At 35.8% G+C, this 18957-nt stretch overlaps 1 protein-coding gene and 1 pseudogene across 1 annotated transcript; one reads left to right on the plus strand and one right to left on the minus strand.

The window, feature by feature from the left end:
- Positions 1–8383: 8383 nt before the first annotated feature.
- Positions 8384–11725, minus strand: LOC116725433 (monocarboxylate transporter 2-like; annotated as a pseudogene).
- Positions 11726–14077: 2352 nt separating this feature from the next.
- Positions 14078–16059, plus strand: LOC116719424 (uncharacterized protein At5g50100, chloroplastic-like). Its single transcript, XM_032561938.1, has 3 exons — positions 14078–14415; positions 15482–15670; positions 15754–16059. Exons 1-3 carry the CDS (start codon positions 14272–14274, stop codon positions 15955–15957), a joined length of 537 nt encoding a protein of 178 aa, XP_032417829.1. The 5' UTR covers positions 14078–14271; the 3' UTR covers positions 15958–16059.
- Positions 16060–18957: the final 2898 nt, after the last annotated feature.

Below are 18957 nucleotides of genomic sequence, written 5' to 3' on the forward strand. Positions count from 1 at the left end.
CTTATTAGGATGGTTCTCTTTGGAGGTTTCTCATGAAAATCGCACTGGGAGCAGAACCCGGGACAGACCCAGAATTCCCTGGAGGGACTAAAACTATCTTCTGGCAGGAAAACCCTGGATGTGTTGCTCCTGCAACCAGATCCTTGATGAATGAATCAACTCTTCAATAGAAAAATATTTTCTTTTCGTTTTATTCCTAAGTTCAACCCCAGCTTGTGCTAGCCTGTTATTATTTTGTTCTTTAAACATAAATGCATGGTTATAATTCTACTTGGTAAATATGATGTATTCTTGGATTTCAAAATACACAAACACATTAAAACAATTTAATGTTTGAATTTGAATACTAGGACAAAGATAAATACGTCAAATGTTCATGAGTTAAATTAGGCTTAAGAATGATTAATTCAATTCATAGCAAAGCAATTGAATGTTTTTGGCTGACTAGGTGGTATGCATACAAGGATGTCGGGTTCAGTCATGAGAGACTTGAGTGACAAAGGGGACAGACTTGAGACTTGATTTAGATTTGGGGTAAAAAAAATTAACATGTCAAAATCTTAGTAAACTGAGCTCAACAGAGATGTTACCATCTCAATTTTGTAAGAGCATGAACGAGTTCACTTGTAGTGACAAACCTACAGAGAATTATCTGCTAAATCTGCAGCACCCTGCAGCTTTCCAAAACTCCACTGGTGAGCTTGAGCACCTTGTTCAGCTGCCCGTCCTGCATCTTTTATGTTCTGTTTACTCTCACTGTTTCATCATGTACTGTTTTTTGGCCACAGCAGAAGCTGTTTTGAAGAAAGGAGGTGAAAGAAAAAACAAGACCTGCTTCACAAAACCAAGCATCAAACAGACACAGTCAGAGTTTATCTGATGAACACAGTAAAGTGTTTAGTAGATAAAGAGCCAGATATTTCCCTCAGGGAATGGTTTAGACACAAAATAGCAGTAGAAAGTGGGTTAAAATTTCACCCCCTCTTCTTTAGCTCCATAGGAAGACATTGAGCTGCAAATTTATTTTAATGTCTGTGGAGTCCTGGCTTCCTGGTAAAAATTTTATAAATGGGTTTTAAAATAAATTATTGGTATATTTGTGTAGCATACATTAGATATAAATACATACGTCTATGTAATCATATTTTAAATCACCTCCATTGTTACATATTTAGATTTCATTGTCTTTATTACACGGGTATGATTGGTCAAAGTCAAATCCGTTGGCAATTCTCATTAACTCACAGGGAAAATGTAGTAAATTCAAACTTCAATTTGGCAATATTTAAAAATTAAAAAGATGTAACAAAAAAATGTTTAAACTACATCACAGATAACACAACTACTGGGTGATATATTGGGAATGTGATTGTTCCCAACAATCATTTAAGTTTGATTGTTTCAGTTGGTATTTTTACCAATGTTTTCCTTTCCTTTTCTTTGCTATTTTGAGTCCTGTTGTAGAGAGATTTTATATGTGTTTGTGTTTTTCATGGCTCTTACGTGCCTGCAAAGCAAATTTATATATAGGTACAATAATAAAAAAAGATGCTGATACCACTCCTTGGTTTTCCTCATGTTGACCAGGAGGCGGTTCCACTGGTACCAGTCCACAAAGTCCTGCGTCAGTTAAGCATAGCTTGATTGAAATTTAACCTTTTTAAATGTCATTCCATTTTCTATGAGTTTCCAATGAATAATCAATAATTTTATATTTGAAAGGGTTGAAAGTGTGAAGAGACACATGTTTAACTTGGTGCTTGGCTAAGCACTCTCAGCTAGATTGAACAAGCATTCATATATATTGTTTCCGGTTTGGCTTGTCACCAAAATTGACTTTTTAAGAATTGCAGCAAATTGTCACGTCTCTGGGTCTCCCAGTCTTCATAGTAACCCTGAGACGCTATTTACATGCCAACTGGATGTTTGCAAATGCTACTCATGTAGAGTTAAGAAATGCAAAAATCCTGACCTCAAACATTTAAACACTAATGTAGATTGTGACAAAAAAACAATTTCCCGAGTGTGCTTTTGAGAGCTTAGTCATTGATGAAGAGTGATGAAGGAGATATTGAGAAAGACATAAAAAGATTGACTGAGCAGTAAGCACAGGGCAAGACAAGACTTGGTGCCCAGCCGAGTTAACCGAGCCTGGATCAGCTAGGTTAAAATTTGGTCACCATAATCTTCTTTAATCTTTCAAAAAGATATTTTTCTTTATTTTTTCAGATCTGAATTTCAAAGAGAGGAACGTATGTGCCAGGATGAAAAGAGTCAGTGCTTCCACAGAGAAATAACCTTGAGGCTGGGTCGAATAAATGCTGTACAGAGATTCTCTGTCCACTGAGCTGAGAACCCAGACGTTTAGAACTGCAGGTCAAGGGACCCATTCCGGTTCACAGAGAGGTGAAACAACAAGATCCAAGGCTAAGTACAAGGTGTCTCATTAATTTATCCGTTTTTTGGGGGCACCAGGACTTTACAAATCTCTGGCGAATTGTTCACATCTTTTAGCCAGCTTTCTCTCAAGTCACGTCAGATGTTTATAAATTTCAAATATTTATGGAATCAGAGTTTTAATTTTACAGAAAAGGAGAAATACCATATTGGGTTACTTTTATCAACTAAAGAAAATCTGAATAGTTCTACAATTGGTTCTTTTAATGACTACACCCAATACAATTAGTCAGTCTACCACTGAAGTCTGAATGCCTTCATTGTGAGAATAAGAATATTTTTATGGCAATTTCCTCTCATTCTATTCATGTACTTTAGGCTCCCTTAAAAGAGAATTTACTCCTCTGATGGAAAGAAAAGTATTGAGAGACTTGAGACTGATAATACACCGAGACGTCCCATGCATTGTTAATAAGCATTTGCAGGGAGACATTTATCCATCAAGCTCCACCTTCACTACACTAGAAAAAAGAAAACATCATTAAATACAAAAACGTTGAGTTTGCTAACGCTACAGGGACTTACTGAAAGTGTGTTCTTTGGACCGCTGACAGGAAGATGAAGCTCTTTGGCAACAAACATGACAGATCGGTTTACCATGTTTGTTGGCCTAAAACAAAAGATGAATATCTGACAAAGTCACTGCTTAGCATGGTGGAGGATCTGTGATGCTGTGGGTCTGTTTTTCTTCCTAAACCCCTCTTTCTATATGCTCCAAGTTCTCTGTTATAGGAGAAGGCTATATGTACTATTTTTCCCAATCAAGTAAGTAAACTTTATTCATATAGCACCATTCAGAGATAAAATCACAGTGTGTTACAGAATTACAGATAAGAAAGCAAATACTAAAAAGAACCATCAATAAAAGTACTTAATTTATACATTTCTTCTATTTTTGTGGAGCGTGTTTATATTGCATTAGCTACTTGGGTTTAGCAGATTTAGGCATTTAAATTGCATTTTTAATCAGGAATTATAGTTCAGGTTAAAATTTAAACTGATTCTTTTATCCTATAATGCTCTGGTGACAGACATTGTATTAGTTTTGAAGAAAGTTAAATATCAGTGTTGCATTCTGGTGACTTAAAGCTAGGCAGTGTCCTGAAACACACAGACTCAGACAGCCTGTGAGTATATCTGGGTCATCCCTGAAATTATTCTCCTCCTACCGCACTAAGAGGATTCATCCTGTTTCTGTTGGTAACCCTGCCTTTTCATTTGCTCCTCAGTCGAGGGTGTGCCACAGGTTTTGTTTTGAGTTGAGTATGCTGTCCCTTGGGCGCGTAATGAATTTAAAATGTTTTGCTTATCACATAAACGCAGATGATATTTAATTAAACACAATTTAAGTAGAAAATTTTACTGGAAAAAAAAATTTATGCACGTATATTGTAATTAAATTTGGAGAGTTGATCATTTTCTATAGCCTAATACTAAAATGGTTTTATCAAATCCTTGTCCAGAAACCTGCAATTTCACCTCATCATGCGTTAAATCCCCAGCCAGTAATAATCTTACCGTCACTATTGACCAGGCACAGACTTTAATATCTGGACTTTTTCTCTTTCTTTCTAAGATGAGAACTATTACTAAGCTCAAACCATTTGTGCCAGAGATAAAATAGGAATTGAGTCTGTGAAATTCTTAAATTGCTTCTTCTGCACTTGAAGTTACAAAAACATTTAGAGATCTTCCCTGTATAGTGACCGCTGTCTGTTTATATTTGCTGCTTGCTCACGTCATTGTGGATCTTTATGCGCTTCAGTTCACAGCTGATTCTTGTTTCAGGCCCTGACCTAAAGAAAAAAGTGCCTTTGAAATCACACGGTCTGACTCTTTCTCTCTCTCTCTCTCTCTCTCTCTCTCTCTTTTTCTCTCGAGGAAACGGGGTACATTTTCATATCTATTTTTAACCCTCCGTGTTTATTATTTTTAAACTGAGTCCATATTTGCTTTGCTTTTTTATGTCCCCTGTAGCAAATAATGTTGTGAAACACACAACCCTGATGGCATATGGAAAAGAGTTAGTTTCTGTCAGGTGTGTTGCACATAACTGCAAACTAAACCTTTTACCTGAACAGCTGACAATATTTCACATTTGTAAGGAGTGTGGGGGTCAGAAGGTTTACGTTTTTTTCTTGTTCACTAGTTCTTAGCACTACATATTCAAAATACATGTTTTATTTAATTCATTTCAGTTTATTACCACTAGGATTCAGATACAGACCTGGTGGACTTTCAGAGAGAGGTCATGTTGAGCTTAAAAGCAAGCATTACTAACTGAGATGTATTTGTGAACAAACCAAACTAAAATACAAAGAAAAGACAGTATCATTATATTGTATTTATATTAATGCTACAACAAACAATAAAGATTATCGATTACTTTTACATAGAAAACTGGCCAATTCTTTTAAACCATATTTAAAATTTTAATCAGTTGGAGATAATTTAATGTATTTATAATCAAATAAAACTTTATAATATTTACATAGATGAAGAAATCTAAAAATATTAAATCATTAGCCTGCACAAATTCAAGAACTGTTGATTGGGCAAAGTATTTTTATTTAATGGAGGCTGATTTCCAGAGATTTCAAATAGTTATGCAAAAATCCATTATACTTGAAATTCCACTAAATGCTGTTGTTTTCTTTTTTCTTTTGTTTTTTTTTTTTCTTGTTTGTTTTATCTTGTTACTGTGTTATTTCTTATATGTCTGGAATAAAAATATGATAGAGAGACTGACTGGCTGGGGCTCTCTGTGATTATCAGTGATCTGTAAGTCATAGTAGCTCTTTGACAAGACAGTGATGTTGAGAGCCAAGTGCTTTGTTTTCACCAAACAACCCCAGTAAATCTTGTGTTCTATCAGGGAGGACAGGCTCGAGGAGGGGATAGTGCCTGTTGTCTGATTGAGTCCTTACGGGCCCCTCTGCCTGTTAGAACATGTCAACATTCCCGGTGCGACTGTGTTAGCTGCCCCAACTATCAGTGTTTCTTTTCATGGAGCTTCTGAAAGTCTCTGGTATTCATTACCCTTCCTCTGAGAGCAAACATTGTGTAGACAGCTTAGTTCTGCAGTCATGGATAAAGAAGATTAGCAGAGATTATTGGGGAACACGATGAGTTAACCAGAAAGTGGCACTACTTCACTTCCAAACATCCCCGCTTTATGGTTGGAACAGAACCCGGGTTTGACTGCTTTAACCAGCAGTGGGGTTTCAGCCAGATGTCTCAGCATCATCAGGATTAGTCAACGAGGTCCCTGGATTCAATCTTTCTGCTCCCAATTAAGGGCAGATTTACTGACATCAGTCACAGTTCATCACGGTGATTATGTTCAAGCTGTTCAGTGAGGAGTTGAGACAGAGCGTTTGGGAGCTATCGCTAATTGGAGATCCTCACTCTCTCTCTCTCTTTGTGTCCATTCATTAGACTGTAAACTGTTAGATTATAGTTGATGTCTGAAACAGTGAAAACTAATTAACTCAAATGTCCTCTTACTCTGTCAGTGGTCCAAAAAACATGGTTTGGCCAGCTTTGACCTTTTCAGCTTTCCAGCTTTTAATAGTATAAAACTCCCTTCGGTTTTGAGTTCAACATGCACAGTGAGGGTTAACATACTGTTGTAATAAGTACCCAATTTGGTTTGACATTCTCATGTTTTAATAAGCAGACATTTCTCAAAGACACATTGAAGTGCACATCAAGTCTCATACTTATATATTTACTTAGAAAACTCAGGGAGTTTGATGCATGAATGTTAGGCCCAAGGTTGCAAATGGGATCTATTTACAATATTTTATTTTATGGCTGCTTAGCTTTGAGTAAAGATTATATTATTCACCTTTTAATGGGCCACTTTTACAGTAAAAAATACATTCATACGTTGATGTGATTCATTTTTCCATGTATGAAAAAGAAGTGCGTTTGGTTGACAAGATCATGTTTTAATCTTGTCTTCAAATTTATCTGTAATAAGAGTTAATTTTATTGAATATTTGAATAAGCTTCTTGAAATGGAGTGTGTTGGCCTTGCGTTATGATTCTGCCTTTGTGCTACATATGTAAGTGACATTAACTGTTTGAAAAGCCACACAGTGGAACTGATGCCACCCTGGTCAATTCTGAACCAATGATGTTTAACTGATTGAAATTAAGCCATATTCCAAAGAGAACACCAGCCGTCCATGAGACAGGGATTTACAGTGGCATCCAATGCTGTGAATATAGCTATCGATTCACTTTTATAATAGAGCTTCATCCCTCTATAAAGTAAGTCAATACAAACCTTCCAGGGACATAATACAGATGGGACATTTAAGCATATATCTGTAATAATGACAATGTTTTGCTTTCAGATTGCTTGCCTCTGAAATATTGTATTGTGTGTAGTAGAGGAGGAGTACTGCAATCATATAGTGTGTGGGCTTAGAAAAATTGACCTATGAGGAGAAGATCTGACCTGGCTCGAGATCACAGATTGTATTTCCTTTCAGGTATTTTCACTTTGGTGAAGCATGAGTCAGAATTTCAACTTCACATAATAGTTGCCCATTAAAGATACACAAAATATTGAAACCTATTTTAAAATATCAGAATATGTGCCGGTAAGTCCTACAGTTCAAGTCAATCTGTAAAACACACAATGCTTTTTTGTGTCAGTAAGGTTAAGGAAAGCGTTTCAATGGTTCAGCCACACGTAAATGAATGCTTATTATTTAAATGCACATAGAGTTCTCTGCTCTTATTCAAAAGATCATCCTGAAATATTTCGTTAACATAAAAGGGAATTTTTATTACTAAAGCAAAAGTAGAACAGCTTTTACCGATCCCCATGACACTAAAAATTAATTTTACTGCAAACTAGAACATGAACAAAAAACAGTTGTTGTTTTTTTCCTCCTTTAGGGGAATTAAAATTTAAGGATAGAGTAAGTGCAGAGGTAAGATGAAGAATTTTGTACAAGAAACAATCAGATAATTACATTCATCATTTTTAATAGAGAGGGTCATCACCTGTATTAAAGAACTCAATGCTGTAAAGACCTAATAACTGCATCTTAGTTGAAGAGATATTATACTGTATGTTCTGGCTTTCACTTTCACATGATAGGATTCATTGCCATCTAGTGGATAAAAGGTGAACTGATTGCTTTATGCCGCCCGAAGATAATTAACTTTTACGGTGTCTTTAACAGTACAGGTACAGAACATTGCAAAAATATATGCACCTTAAATGTTTACTAACTCTTTTAGGCTATATATTTATATATTCTTTATTAAAGCTTTATGTTATAGACCAAGACAGGGTAATGCATAACTGTAAAGTAAAGCAAAAATGATACATGGTTTTCATTTTATTTATTTATTTTTGTTTTTTAGAAATAAATATAGGAAAACTGCTGCATGCATTTGTTATTAGCTCCATTTTACATAACAACAATAAATAAATAACAGTTACTTTTTGAAGTCTCAATTGCCAATTAGCATTCAAACAACTGTTCTGTGCCAAAATAACCCCAAACTTTAAATATCTCACAAAGAAATAAAGGTGTCTGATCAGGAAGGAAACAGATTTAATCAAACAAGTTAAATTCAGTTTGGGGAATACTTAAAACATGATGTTCTGTGACATTCCCCATCCAACATATGAGTCTAAATGTAAATTGTGTATCATTTTCTTTTCAAAAGAAAGCTTATTTGCTCTATTTTTGTAGGTCTGTCACCTAAAATTACTATAGAATATATAAATAACTAAACTTTTTCACATTTTGTCTTATTATAACTGAACATTTTCAATGTATAAGAATATTTTTGAAAGTAACTGTATAAAATTACACCCAGGACACCAAAATGTGGGAATATAAAGTTAGCCATTCAAAATATTAAAAGAATCTAACACATTTGCTCAAAATTTCCAGACAAATAGCTTTATTTAAAAAAGTAATACAACTGGAATACCATGTTTCTGATCTAAAACTGTGAATCAAAAAGCTTAATCTTGGGTTTCATTGCTTGTTTTCTCATTCTGGTTAATTTTAAGTTTCACTGCCTCTTCAGAAGCCCTTATTTCCACTTCTGTTCTGCCTGCAATCCTCATCCAGCTTCTTGTAGTTGTAATAATGCATGATGAAGAGAAAGACACTGGGCACCAGCATGAGCACATCACATGCATATTACATGTATTTGTAGTCCTTGAAAACATCAACCAGAGCCCCTAAAAGACAGAATGCAGAGTCGACGAGTCAACTTATGTTTCTGAAAAATTATACTTCATGAACATTGCTCACAAACCTGAAATGTGGGGTCCATAAAGCACTGGTCCACACTTGATGATAGTGACAAGTCCAACTGCACTGGGGAAGCGATGAGCTCCAACAAGGTCCATCAGAACTTCAAAAAGTAGTGCAGAGAGCATTTCAATTGCCAACCCAACAAAGACCACATAAACAACCAGACCCCCATATCCAGATGCCAGTGGACAAAGTAGGTGGCAAACGTCATTGTATGAAACAGCAAAACTGAAAAAAGATTGTATTCTTCGTCTAATCCACCTGCTGTTGGCTAAGAACCCAGTAACTGGTCTGCTAAACATGTCCACCAAAGCAAAAATAGGAAGTAACAAGGTGCTGAATATTCATCTGTCCCTTGATACTTAGCGTATGGAGCCAGAAACACAACAGGAGCAAAAGAGTCAAAAAACATGAAAACATTACCAATAAGATAAATGAGAAAGCCTCTGTGTGTGAAAAGGGAGATGTCTATATATCTGGAAACAAAGCTCTGACTTTTTTTCTTGTTTTTACTGTCTTTGACTGGAGGGTTAGCAGAAAATGAGCCAATATCCACAGCAGCAGCTTCTTCAGAGGTTTTCCTCCTGCTCACTGATGAGTCATTATTGGACTGGGATCGGCCTTATTTATTAACTGGTCTCATCAAAGCACCAGCCACACAGTAGTTCAGAACAATGGACCCCAGGACGAGAAAACTCCCTCTCCAACCAAAGGAATATAAAAGGAACTGATTGAGAGGGGCCAGAGTGGAAAGAACAACTGGACCTTCCGCCATAGCGAGTCCATTTGCGAGTGGCTTTTTGACCTGAAAGTAAGTGCCGATGATTGTCAGAGCTGACTGCAGGTTGAAGACAAGACCAAAACCTTTTGAAAGAAAAAAAAAATGCTCATCATATTGGGAAGTAGAATAGTAAGAATACAGGGTTTTAGATCTTTCTTATCAATAACTATCATAAAGATTGTACAATTGTATTATGTCCTTTTCCATTTAAATTCTCTAAATAAAATCTAGTGCACATAAATAATTTCAGAAGTCACTTTGGATTCTGTGTGTTCAATTTAATCACCATACAAATCTAGCTGTTCTATGACAACGTTGTTTATCAAATGATTACAAATGAACACGGCAGGCAGGTCAGGGATAATGTTGTGGAGAGGTTCAAAGGGAGATTAGGATATAAAACAATATGTTTAGGTTGAAGCATCCGACAGAGCGCCATCCAGCATTTCAAAATGTATGTATGGCAAAAATGTAAATCTAGCAATACATGGAGGTTTGTCTGTCTGAAGTGACAGACCAGACAGAGAATTACTCGGAGAAGCAGTGAGAAATGGGTAACTCTGGAGGAGCAGAGATCCACAACTCATGTGGGAGAATCTGTTGATAGAAAACTGTCATCTATGTAGACCAATGTGTGGGATCCTTTATCACAACCACTGACGTCTAGCAAAACTCCAAAAATCTCTTCTGTTTGGTCAATAGTTATGATTTGTTGCTGGAAATGGGCTGTTTTTATGATCAAATCCCTCTATGAGTCTTTAAACTGTTAGTCTCCATGTTTGAAGATATGGCTGGACAGAGATTCAAAGCTACCTTTCTGGCAGAGCAACAACTATAAATAAGCAGCCCAACAACAAAAGAATGGTTTAAATTTCCTATTTGGGCATCAACAAACTCTGACGTGACCCATGGGAAGCTAATAACCCATGAAGGATCCTCCTTCACCCATGGGTATTATGAATAAGATAAATGAGATAAGTGTTAAAGGTAGCTGCATATTGGCAATGCTGGTTGGAAACCTGTTAGGGATGGCAAAAAGAGTTGACAGGACAAACCTAAATAAACCCAAAATAATATCAAGATGCTTTCAACAGAGTAAAATGAAGCAGTCAAAGTCCAGATAGTGAGGTTGAGAATCAGAGGCAAGAAATGAATATTGATGAGTACCAGTGATCTTCATCCAATCTAACTGAGCTTGAGGGAAAGAAAAAACACACAAAGGATGCTATTGCTAGATGTGATCTGTAATTGCTGCACTTGCAGGTAGTTAAGCATTGACTCAAAGGAGCTGAATACATATGCATTTCACATTTTTCAGATATTCCTGTGAAGAATTTATAAAGCAATGTATCCTTTTCCTTCCACTTCACGAATACAGTATGTTCTACTTTGTGTTTGGGTCTGTCACATCAAATTGCAATGCAAATACTTTTGCCAAGACTTTGAGGACAGACCTATTTTGCAGCAATTTTGGCAAGCATTAATATATTCCATTGAACAAGTGCCAGCGACCTCACAGAGAAAGAAAACAAGGTCAAGTGACTGAAACAAAGCCAGGTCTTACTGAGCAACTTTAAGCAAACCTTTCAATACTAAAACTTAACCGTACAATAAGATGACATTTGTTATGCAAAAAGTAACAAAATACGTAAACATTAAGCCCCAAAAAAGTATTACTCAAGAAAATAAAATAAAAATAGTATTCCCCTCCAATTACTCCGACACAGAGGTACAGATGAATTATGCTGGTTCCTAAAGAACCGATCACCATGCCAACGCACACCATGAGTCCATCGACCATGACCACAGGTCTGCTGACAGAAGAAAATTTCTCTTCATTCAGTTAACCTTTCAACGACAAATAATAAATAAAAAGCTTTGCTAACATGTAGCTGTTCAAGCATACTAGTAGAGCAAATTTTATAAGTGATTGTTGAATTTTTGTAAAAGTAGCCTCTGGCTGCTGCTGACCTCCTGCATACATAGATGCCAGGATGACTGAGGACACCCAGGCAATCTCACTGTAGGAAACTGAAACATATTCCTGAATTTCCTTGAAATAGATGGTGAGGGACTTGGGAAAGGCATAAGAGAATCCTATGGAGATGAAAGCGGCAAAGACGACAGTCCATCCCCAGCCTCCATCTGGTGGCGTGTAGCCTAGATTGGTTGCTGCTGCAGGTGGCATGTTCAATCCTCAGACTGGAAAGTGGAAACAGATAATAAGATGTGCACAGAGAACAAGCAACTGCAATTTTCTAAATACATTCTGGCCCAGTTTTATACTCCTTAATAAACATATTGTTTTCCTCACCTATGTGAGGTCCTTAAAACTATTCTGAGCAGTCTGTGAAACTATAGATTCCTCCCTCAGCACCCTGCTGCAGGTCCTTTGATCTCATCACATGTGCTTCCACAAAAAATGCAAGTGGCTGTTCACAACAAAAGCAGTAGCCCCTTCCTGAGGCGTGGAGCTCAAAAAAAAAAAAAAAAACCTCAGCAAGTAACTAAAGATCAAGTGGAGAGTTATAAGAGTTTCATCATGCAATGCAACATTTCCTTTAAATGTTACAGCATGTGTTTTTTTATCACATCAGTTTATGCCTGATACATCTTTGTGTTTTGTGGTGTTGGTTTGCAAATGATGGTTAACAGATGTTTTAACACATAATTTATTAGCACATAGAAGCCATAAAATAATGAAATTATATTTGATTTAGACATCCAAGTATAACATGGCACTGAAACAAAATAATTATGAGTTTTAAGATTTTAGAAACCATGCAAATTAAGAACATGTGTACAGTTGCAAAATCTAAACATTTTTAATAATTATGGATAAACATTATAGAAAAAGGCATTCTTTCAGCAGGGAAACTATCTCAGTAAAGCCACATATGACAAATGTTTTATTAACCCAGGTACCAAAACTTTGTACACTTCCTCTTGCATGAAGGGCAGCATTTTGTCTTTTCCTATATTACAAGGTTAGTCCACACAGAAAGGGATCTTTGATCTTTCCTCTTTGCTCAATCCCCCCATCTTCCACAAGACTGTCTGAAGATTTCCAGGGCCTTTGACAGAGAAAAAGAAGCACAGGTCTTTTGGCATAAATGTGTTTTTCTGGCACAACTCCAAAACATGCTGTCACCAAAAGGTTCCTGTGGAGACATGATGACCCCCTCTATTTGTTGCAGAAATTTTTAAAACTTCTTCAGTATTTGACCTTGACCTAAGGTTCCGTTTCTAAAATAAATGTCTTACTTAAATTCCCAGAAATCATACAGTCATAGATTCCGAAGTAGAAGTTGTTCATAGAAACCATGCTTGGCCTTAAGGATGTGAGTTTTAATTTGAAAAATAAATAAATAAATAAATAAATAAATAAATAAATATATATATATATATATATATATATATATATATATATATATATATATATATATATATATATATATATATATATATATATATATATATATATATATATATATATGTATGTATGTATATATACTGTATATACTGTGGTCTTCACCTTCCAGGCCCTCTCCAGTTCCTCCCTGAGGCCCTGGTATTTCTCTAGTTTCTCGTGCTCCTTTTTCCTGATGTTGTAGTCGCTTGGTATTGCTACATCTATCACAACGGCTTTCCTCTGTTGTTTATCCACTACGACAATGTCTGGTTGGTTCGCCATTACCATTTTGTCTGTCTGGATCTGGAAGTCCCACAGGATCTTAGCTCTGGCGTTCTCCGCCACCTTTGGGGGTGTTTCCCACTTTGATCTCGGGGTTTCCAGTCCATATTCTGCACAGATGTTTCTGTACACTATGCCTGTAACTTGGTTATGTCGTTCCATGTACGCTTTCCCTGCCAGTATCTTGCACCCTGCTGTTATGTGCTGGACTGTCTCAGGGGCCTCCTTGCACAACCTACACCTTGGGTCTTGTCTGGTGTGGTATATCTGGGCCTCTATTGCTCTGGTGTTTAGGGCCTGTTCCTGGGCGGCCAGGATGAGGGCCTCTGTGCTGTCCTTGAGTCCAGCTTTTTCCAGCCATTGGTAGGATTTACTGATATCAGCCACTTGGGTTATTTGCTGGTGGTACATCCCATGTAGGGATATATATATATATATATATATATATATATATATATATATATATATATATATATATATATATATATATATATATATATATATATATATATATATATATATCATTGAATTCAATGAGAAGGTGTGTCCAAACTTTTGGTCTGTACTGTATATATATATATATATATATATATATATATATATATATATATATATATATATATATATATATATATATATATATATATATATATATATATATATATATATATATATAGTAAGTAGTAAGGTAGTGGCTATGTGAAATTACAAAAGTTTTTTTTCTTTTCTTTTGTTTTACAAAATTAGAACGATTTACAAATAGAGCGCATTACTGAGGTTCCAAGTTTATTAGATTCAATACAAAGACACTCCAGAAGGTGGCACTATTGTTTGACCTAACTCAAGAAGAAGAGAAGCTCCGCTGTTATGTGTTCGTTCTTGATAAGTGAAACATAAACACTGTATTTTTATTTTTTTCTTCCATTCGCAGATGTTTACTTCGCCAAAGTTAAGGAACTTTCCAATAGCTTCAGCCTCATTCGGCTGCATTATTAAATCGATCGCTTCAACAGTGTCTTATTCGAGTGGTTTTGTTAGTTATGTTTTGTAAAGTTAGAGTGGGTTTGGCCACGGCGGCTTCAGTCAGGTTCCCCAGTTGTATAAATCCGACAGTGAAACTGGTGACGCCTGGGTTCTGTAGACACCAGCGGAGGAACCTCAACTCCGAATCTGCAGGTGTCAGGGTGAGACATGCCTGTTCTTTCATTTTTCTGACAGCGAGCATTGACATCTCTGGGAAACGTAAATTGTGAAGCTCAGTTGTTGATTTCACATAAAAAAATATTAAAAACTTTTCATTCTAATAAAATTGTTTCAAAGTTTAATCACTTACAAAATGAAGTCTATGCCAAAGGATTATTTTAAAATCAATCAGGCTGCTCTTAAGACATTTTTTAGTTATGCTTACTTTGAGAAATTTGAAAAATTACACTCCATACTGTTGCTGAACATGCCCCCATAGTGATGCTTTTTTTCCCAAAATCTGCTCCATAATTATGTTTAAAAAAATTTATCACAGCAGATGCATTTTTTTTCATCATGTTATAAACAAAAGCTCATTATTATCATGTTATGAAGACAATGTTCACTCATGAAAAATAAGCCTAGGCATAATAATGAAATTATTGTTTTTTGCAGTCCCACACTGTGATGCACTGTGTATTTTGATAAATTTCTGTTTCCCTGCCCTCCAAAAAAATCCACTTTTTTCTCTTATATATCCAGAAATAGGCCATCATTGCTCCTCTGATCAATACGGTTAATTTATACATAATAAGCAGCATTATTGACATTAGAAAATAATACCACTCGTAAACAAGAATCATGTTTCTTAATTCTGACAACTTTTTATCAGAACCAATGTAAATTTTTTGGGTTGGACCACAGAGACCAGCATTCACTCTCCATGTGCATCAAAGACAGTCATCATCTTACACATTTCTATTGCTACTGACCACTACCTACCAGGCACAACCAACTAGAGCTGAAGGTTTTGGATTTTCTCTGAAACTTGTCAACATCCTTATACTTGCCAAATTTGGCTGATTATAACACATCGTTTGAAGATATAATATTCATATTTTGGTTAGTAATAAGTCTTATTCACCACACATTTTTAGGTAAATACTGAACATGTTCTAGTTAATGCAGTCTGCTTTTCATTTGTTAATGCTTATGTTTTGTTTTTTTGTTGTTGTGAATGAGTAAAATCCAACAGATTAAAGTGTTTTAATCTCTATTCTACTCCAGGTGTTGTATGATGGGTTGTGTCCCATCTGCATGACAGAGATCCGCTTCCTCCAGTTCCTGCAAAGAAACCAACCGGGGAAAGTTCATTTTATTGACATCTCTAACCCAGGCTACGACGGGGCAAAATACAATGATGTCACCTATGAGATGGCCATGGAGGAGATGACTGTAATCGATGAGAAAGACGAGGTTAACTCTTAACACAACTTAACTCAGACTTAAAGAATCTGAATGCTAAAATGCACTTACGTCTTTACTTTTTGCATTGTCAGGTGCATCGCGGCGTTCCAGCATTTGCAGTGATGTATGGCGCCGTTGGGCTCGGCTGGTTGGGCCGCTTTATGATGTGGTCACCGGTGAGGCCGTTTATGGATAAGTCATACGCCATCTTTGCAAGGAATCGACTTAAGTGGACTGGACGGGCAGAGGATTGCACAACAGGATGCTGTGAAAAGAAATCAGTTGACTCCTCCTGACTTCCTTCATTAATAAAATGAGCTACTGTATATTTATTGATATGAATATGTTGCATATTGTACTGCAGGAAAATCTAATTAAAATACTTCAATGTAAGTGTGGTAAAGACTTTATGTTTTTTCATATAAGGTGCGTCGTTCTGACTTGATGCTTTTTATTTTGTCCGGATCAATGAAAAATACTTTGAAAACATTTGAACTGCAGCAAGAATGGGGGGAAAAGCAAAGACTGAAATTAGACGAGGCTGCATTTTGATTAGCAATACGGATCCTATCTGATTCTAAACAATGTTTTCACATTTAATATCAAAAGTACAACTAATAATGTTTGCATTTGTTTTATGGAGTTCATATTGAGTGACACTATTTTCTGTTCAACTTGTATTCTCAACAGCTCAGAGAAATGTCTCCTGGAACAAATGTTTAACATTTAAGCAGAAAAAAAAAGCCGGATCAGACAAAACAATCTGAGAGACTGTGATGCCATTTCGGTCAGATTTTGTAAATTAGTTTATAGTGGGAATAAGTTACATTACACACTTTCATGGTGTAAATTCAATTTGTAAATTCATGCTTACAGTAAAAAAGGAAAGGATTTGAAATTGCATAATAGTGTGACATTTGTTTTACAAACTATCTTTGTCTATCAAAACTACAGTACTGTATTGCATTTGCAGAAACATGACCGAGTGAGCGCTCTTAGCAGCAAACTGTCTTTGACGCATATTTCTTCGGTAACCTTGTCAACACGAATTTAGGTATTTGGGAGAAAATAAGCAACTTATGAATACTCTGAATGTACTTTATACGCGTTGGAAAACTTTCATCTTTGTAAGTATTTATGTACTTGGAAGACACTTAGGCGTTGTTGTTGATACAATGTAGAGCAGTGTACATACTTTTTGAGTGTAGCATTAAGATAAGTATCATTTAGAAGTGTATTTTTCTTTCTGTTGTATTTCAGTTATAAAAACGTTTTAAGTGTAGCATTAAGATGAGTGTATTGACTAGTAATGCATTTTTCCATTACTGTTATATTTCAGTTTCAAAAACGTTTTGAGTGTGGCATTATGAGGATATTAGCTATTGATGTATTTTTGCCTTTTGTTGTATTTACAAAAATCCATTTATACAAGATCTTCAGTTAAGAAAAGCAAGTTTCCGTTCTATTATTTGTTGGCTGGCTGTCTAGCTACACATGGTTATGTATTCTTGACAGCACAATTAGAGTAAAGTTTTAATCTGTTTAATGGAGCTCATTTTGAGTGACAACACTATTTTCTGATCAGCAGTTCAGTCTTGTATTTTCATCATCAACCCAGAAAGACGTGCCCTCTAGCAAACAGGCTGGTAGATGACAAACAATCAACAACAACAAAAAACCTTTAAGCAGCAAAAGATGCCTGATCAGACAATAAAGCAATTTGAAAGACAGACAGAAAACGAGTTCTGCTATAGCAACTGTTCTATTTTGTTAAATGTATTGTGCAGAGATAAGACTGAAAGTCACTGAAGCAAAATGCAGTCAATTTCCTGTCATACCAGAAAATCAGATTAATTTTTTTTTCAAAAGCAAATAAATAAGACTGTGAGGAGACTGCCACTAGATGCCACTGTAAGTCTGCATTATTATGAGCAGACTTAAAGGAGAAAAATCTTTGCTGTGATATGTCAAACCCCTAATACTTCATTTTGTTTGTAAGTAATCCTTTAATATTATGTTCAAACAGATACAAGCATACAAACATTCCTGAAAGGTAAAGTTAGATGAATACCACCAATGTGTTGCATGTTCGTCATCTGAAAAGTTACACAAGTTAGTTGTGTAGGACTGTAGTTTGCACAAAATGTTTCTGTTGTGGAAAAAAAACCAGACGCAATTCAGTTTTCATCCTTTTGATTTTTTTTCTCTTTTTTTGCCAGAAAGAAACGTGATGAGATTATATGTTTGGGGTGAACCTGTGAGTGCAAATAATATTGTTTTAAGGGTGAAAGATGTCAATATTTCAAGATGACATTCAAATGAGTTATACGAACATTTTAAATCTTGATACATTAGAACATCATTTAAGATATATATTGTCTGTGTTTGACTCTGTGTGTGATGAGATGTGACGTACCGACTAACAGCTCAGAGACACTCTCTCTCTTGCTAATTCTAGATTTTCCAGGAATGACAACATGACTTCATGACATAGCTTCATTTTATGACGATTGACTGAACTGGTCCAAAACTCCAGCAGTCCACAAACAGAACCGCTCCCACCCAAAGTCTGGATCAACACAATACGGCAAATTTTTTTCATGCAATTGCCACAGGTAAAAATTTGAAGTTGCTCTTTGGTGAGGTTTTGTTTACCCAAATTGTTTGTCCCCAGAAACTTACTAGAGTAGGATTTAAGACAAAACAAGGATTTATTTTTTAGGTAAATCTGTTGATCAAATCTGCTACGAAGGTTAAGGTATGATCATTTAGATCACACCTTTGCCCTGTCACAGTAAAAGAGTAGGTAAGAGTAGGTTACTCGCCAAAGTAGTCAAATTGCTTACTTTGACTATTTCTTTGCAAATGACATATGCATAATCAAGGTCAAGGTTGTATATTCTGTTTACCTGCTTTCACAGATGTTTTGAACAATCAAGCTTGGGATAATATTCCCATTAAGCAGTTCTAGGAAACAAGCTAGAGCAGAACATGTTGCCGAATGCCAAATAAAGGTTACCCTTTTCTAATTTTGGGGGAAAAGACAACTGACTAAATTTTTACCTTCACTTCACTTTGGTTTCTCAGTAAAGTGCATTTTTTTGCAAGGCACTGTGTGTAAATCAAACATTTGTAATATATATATATATTTATATATGTACATGTCACTGTGCATGATGTACTGTAGGTCTTAATTGGTCAATGATTGATCAGTTGGATTCATTAAGATTGTGTTATGGATTTTTTTCTAGGTTGCAGTTGATTATGTTGCAACAGAGAAGAGGTGTCCACAACAA

This window comes from Xiphophorus hellerii, chromosome 1, assembly GCF_003331165.1.
Source record: "Xiphophorus hellerii strain 12219 chromosome 1, Xiphophorus_hellerii-4.1, whole genome shotgun sequence".
NCBI classification, from domain to species: Eukaryota; Metazoa; Chordata; class Actinopteri; order Cyprinodontiformes; family Poeciliidae; genus Xiphophorus; species Xiphophorus hellerii.

What these genes read in the sequence shown, in the direction of transcription:
- LOC116719424 (XM_032561938.1), top strand. Translation starts at nt 14,272, where the DNA reads ATGTTTTGTAAAGTTAGAGTGGGTTTGGCCACGGCGGCTTCAGTCAGG. An exon ending in CCGAATCTGCAGGTGTCAGG is followed by an intron (nt 14,416 to 15,481) that starts GTGAGACATGCC and finishes ATTCTACTCCAG; the next exon opens with GTGTTGTATGATGGGTTGTG. An exon ending in TAATCGATGAGAAAGACGAG is followed by an intron (nt 15,671 to 15,753) that starts GTTAACTCTTAA and finishes TTGCATTGTCAG; the next exon opens with GTGCATCGCGGCGTTCCAGC.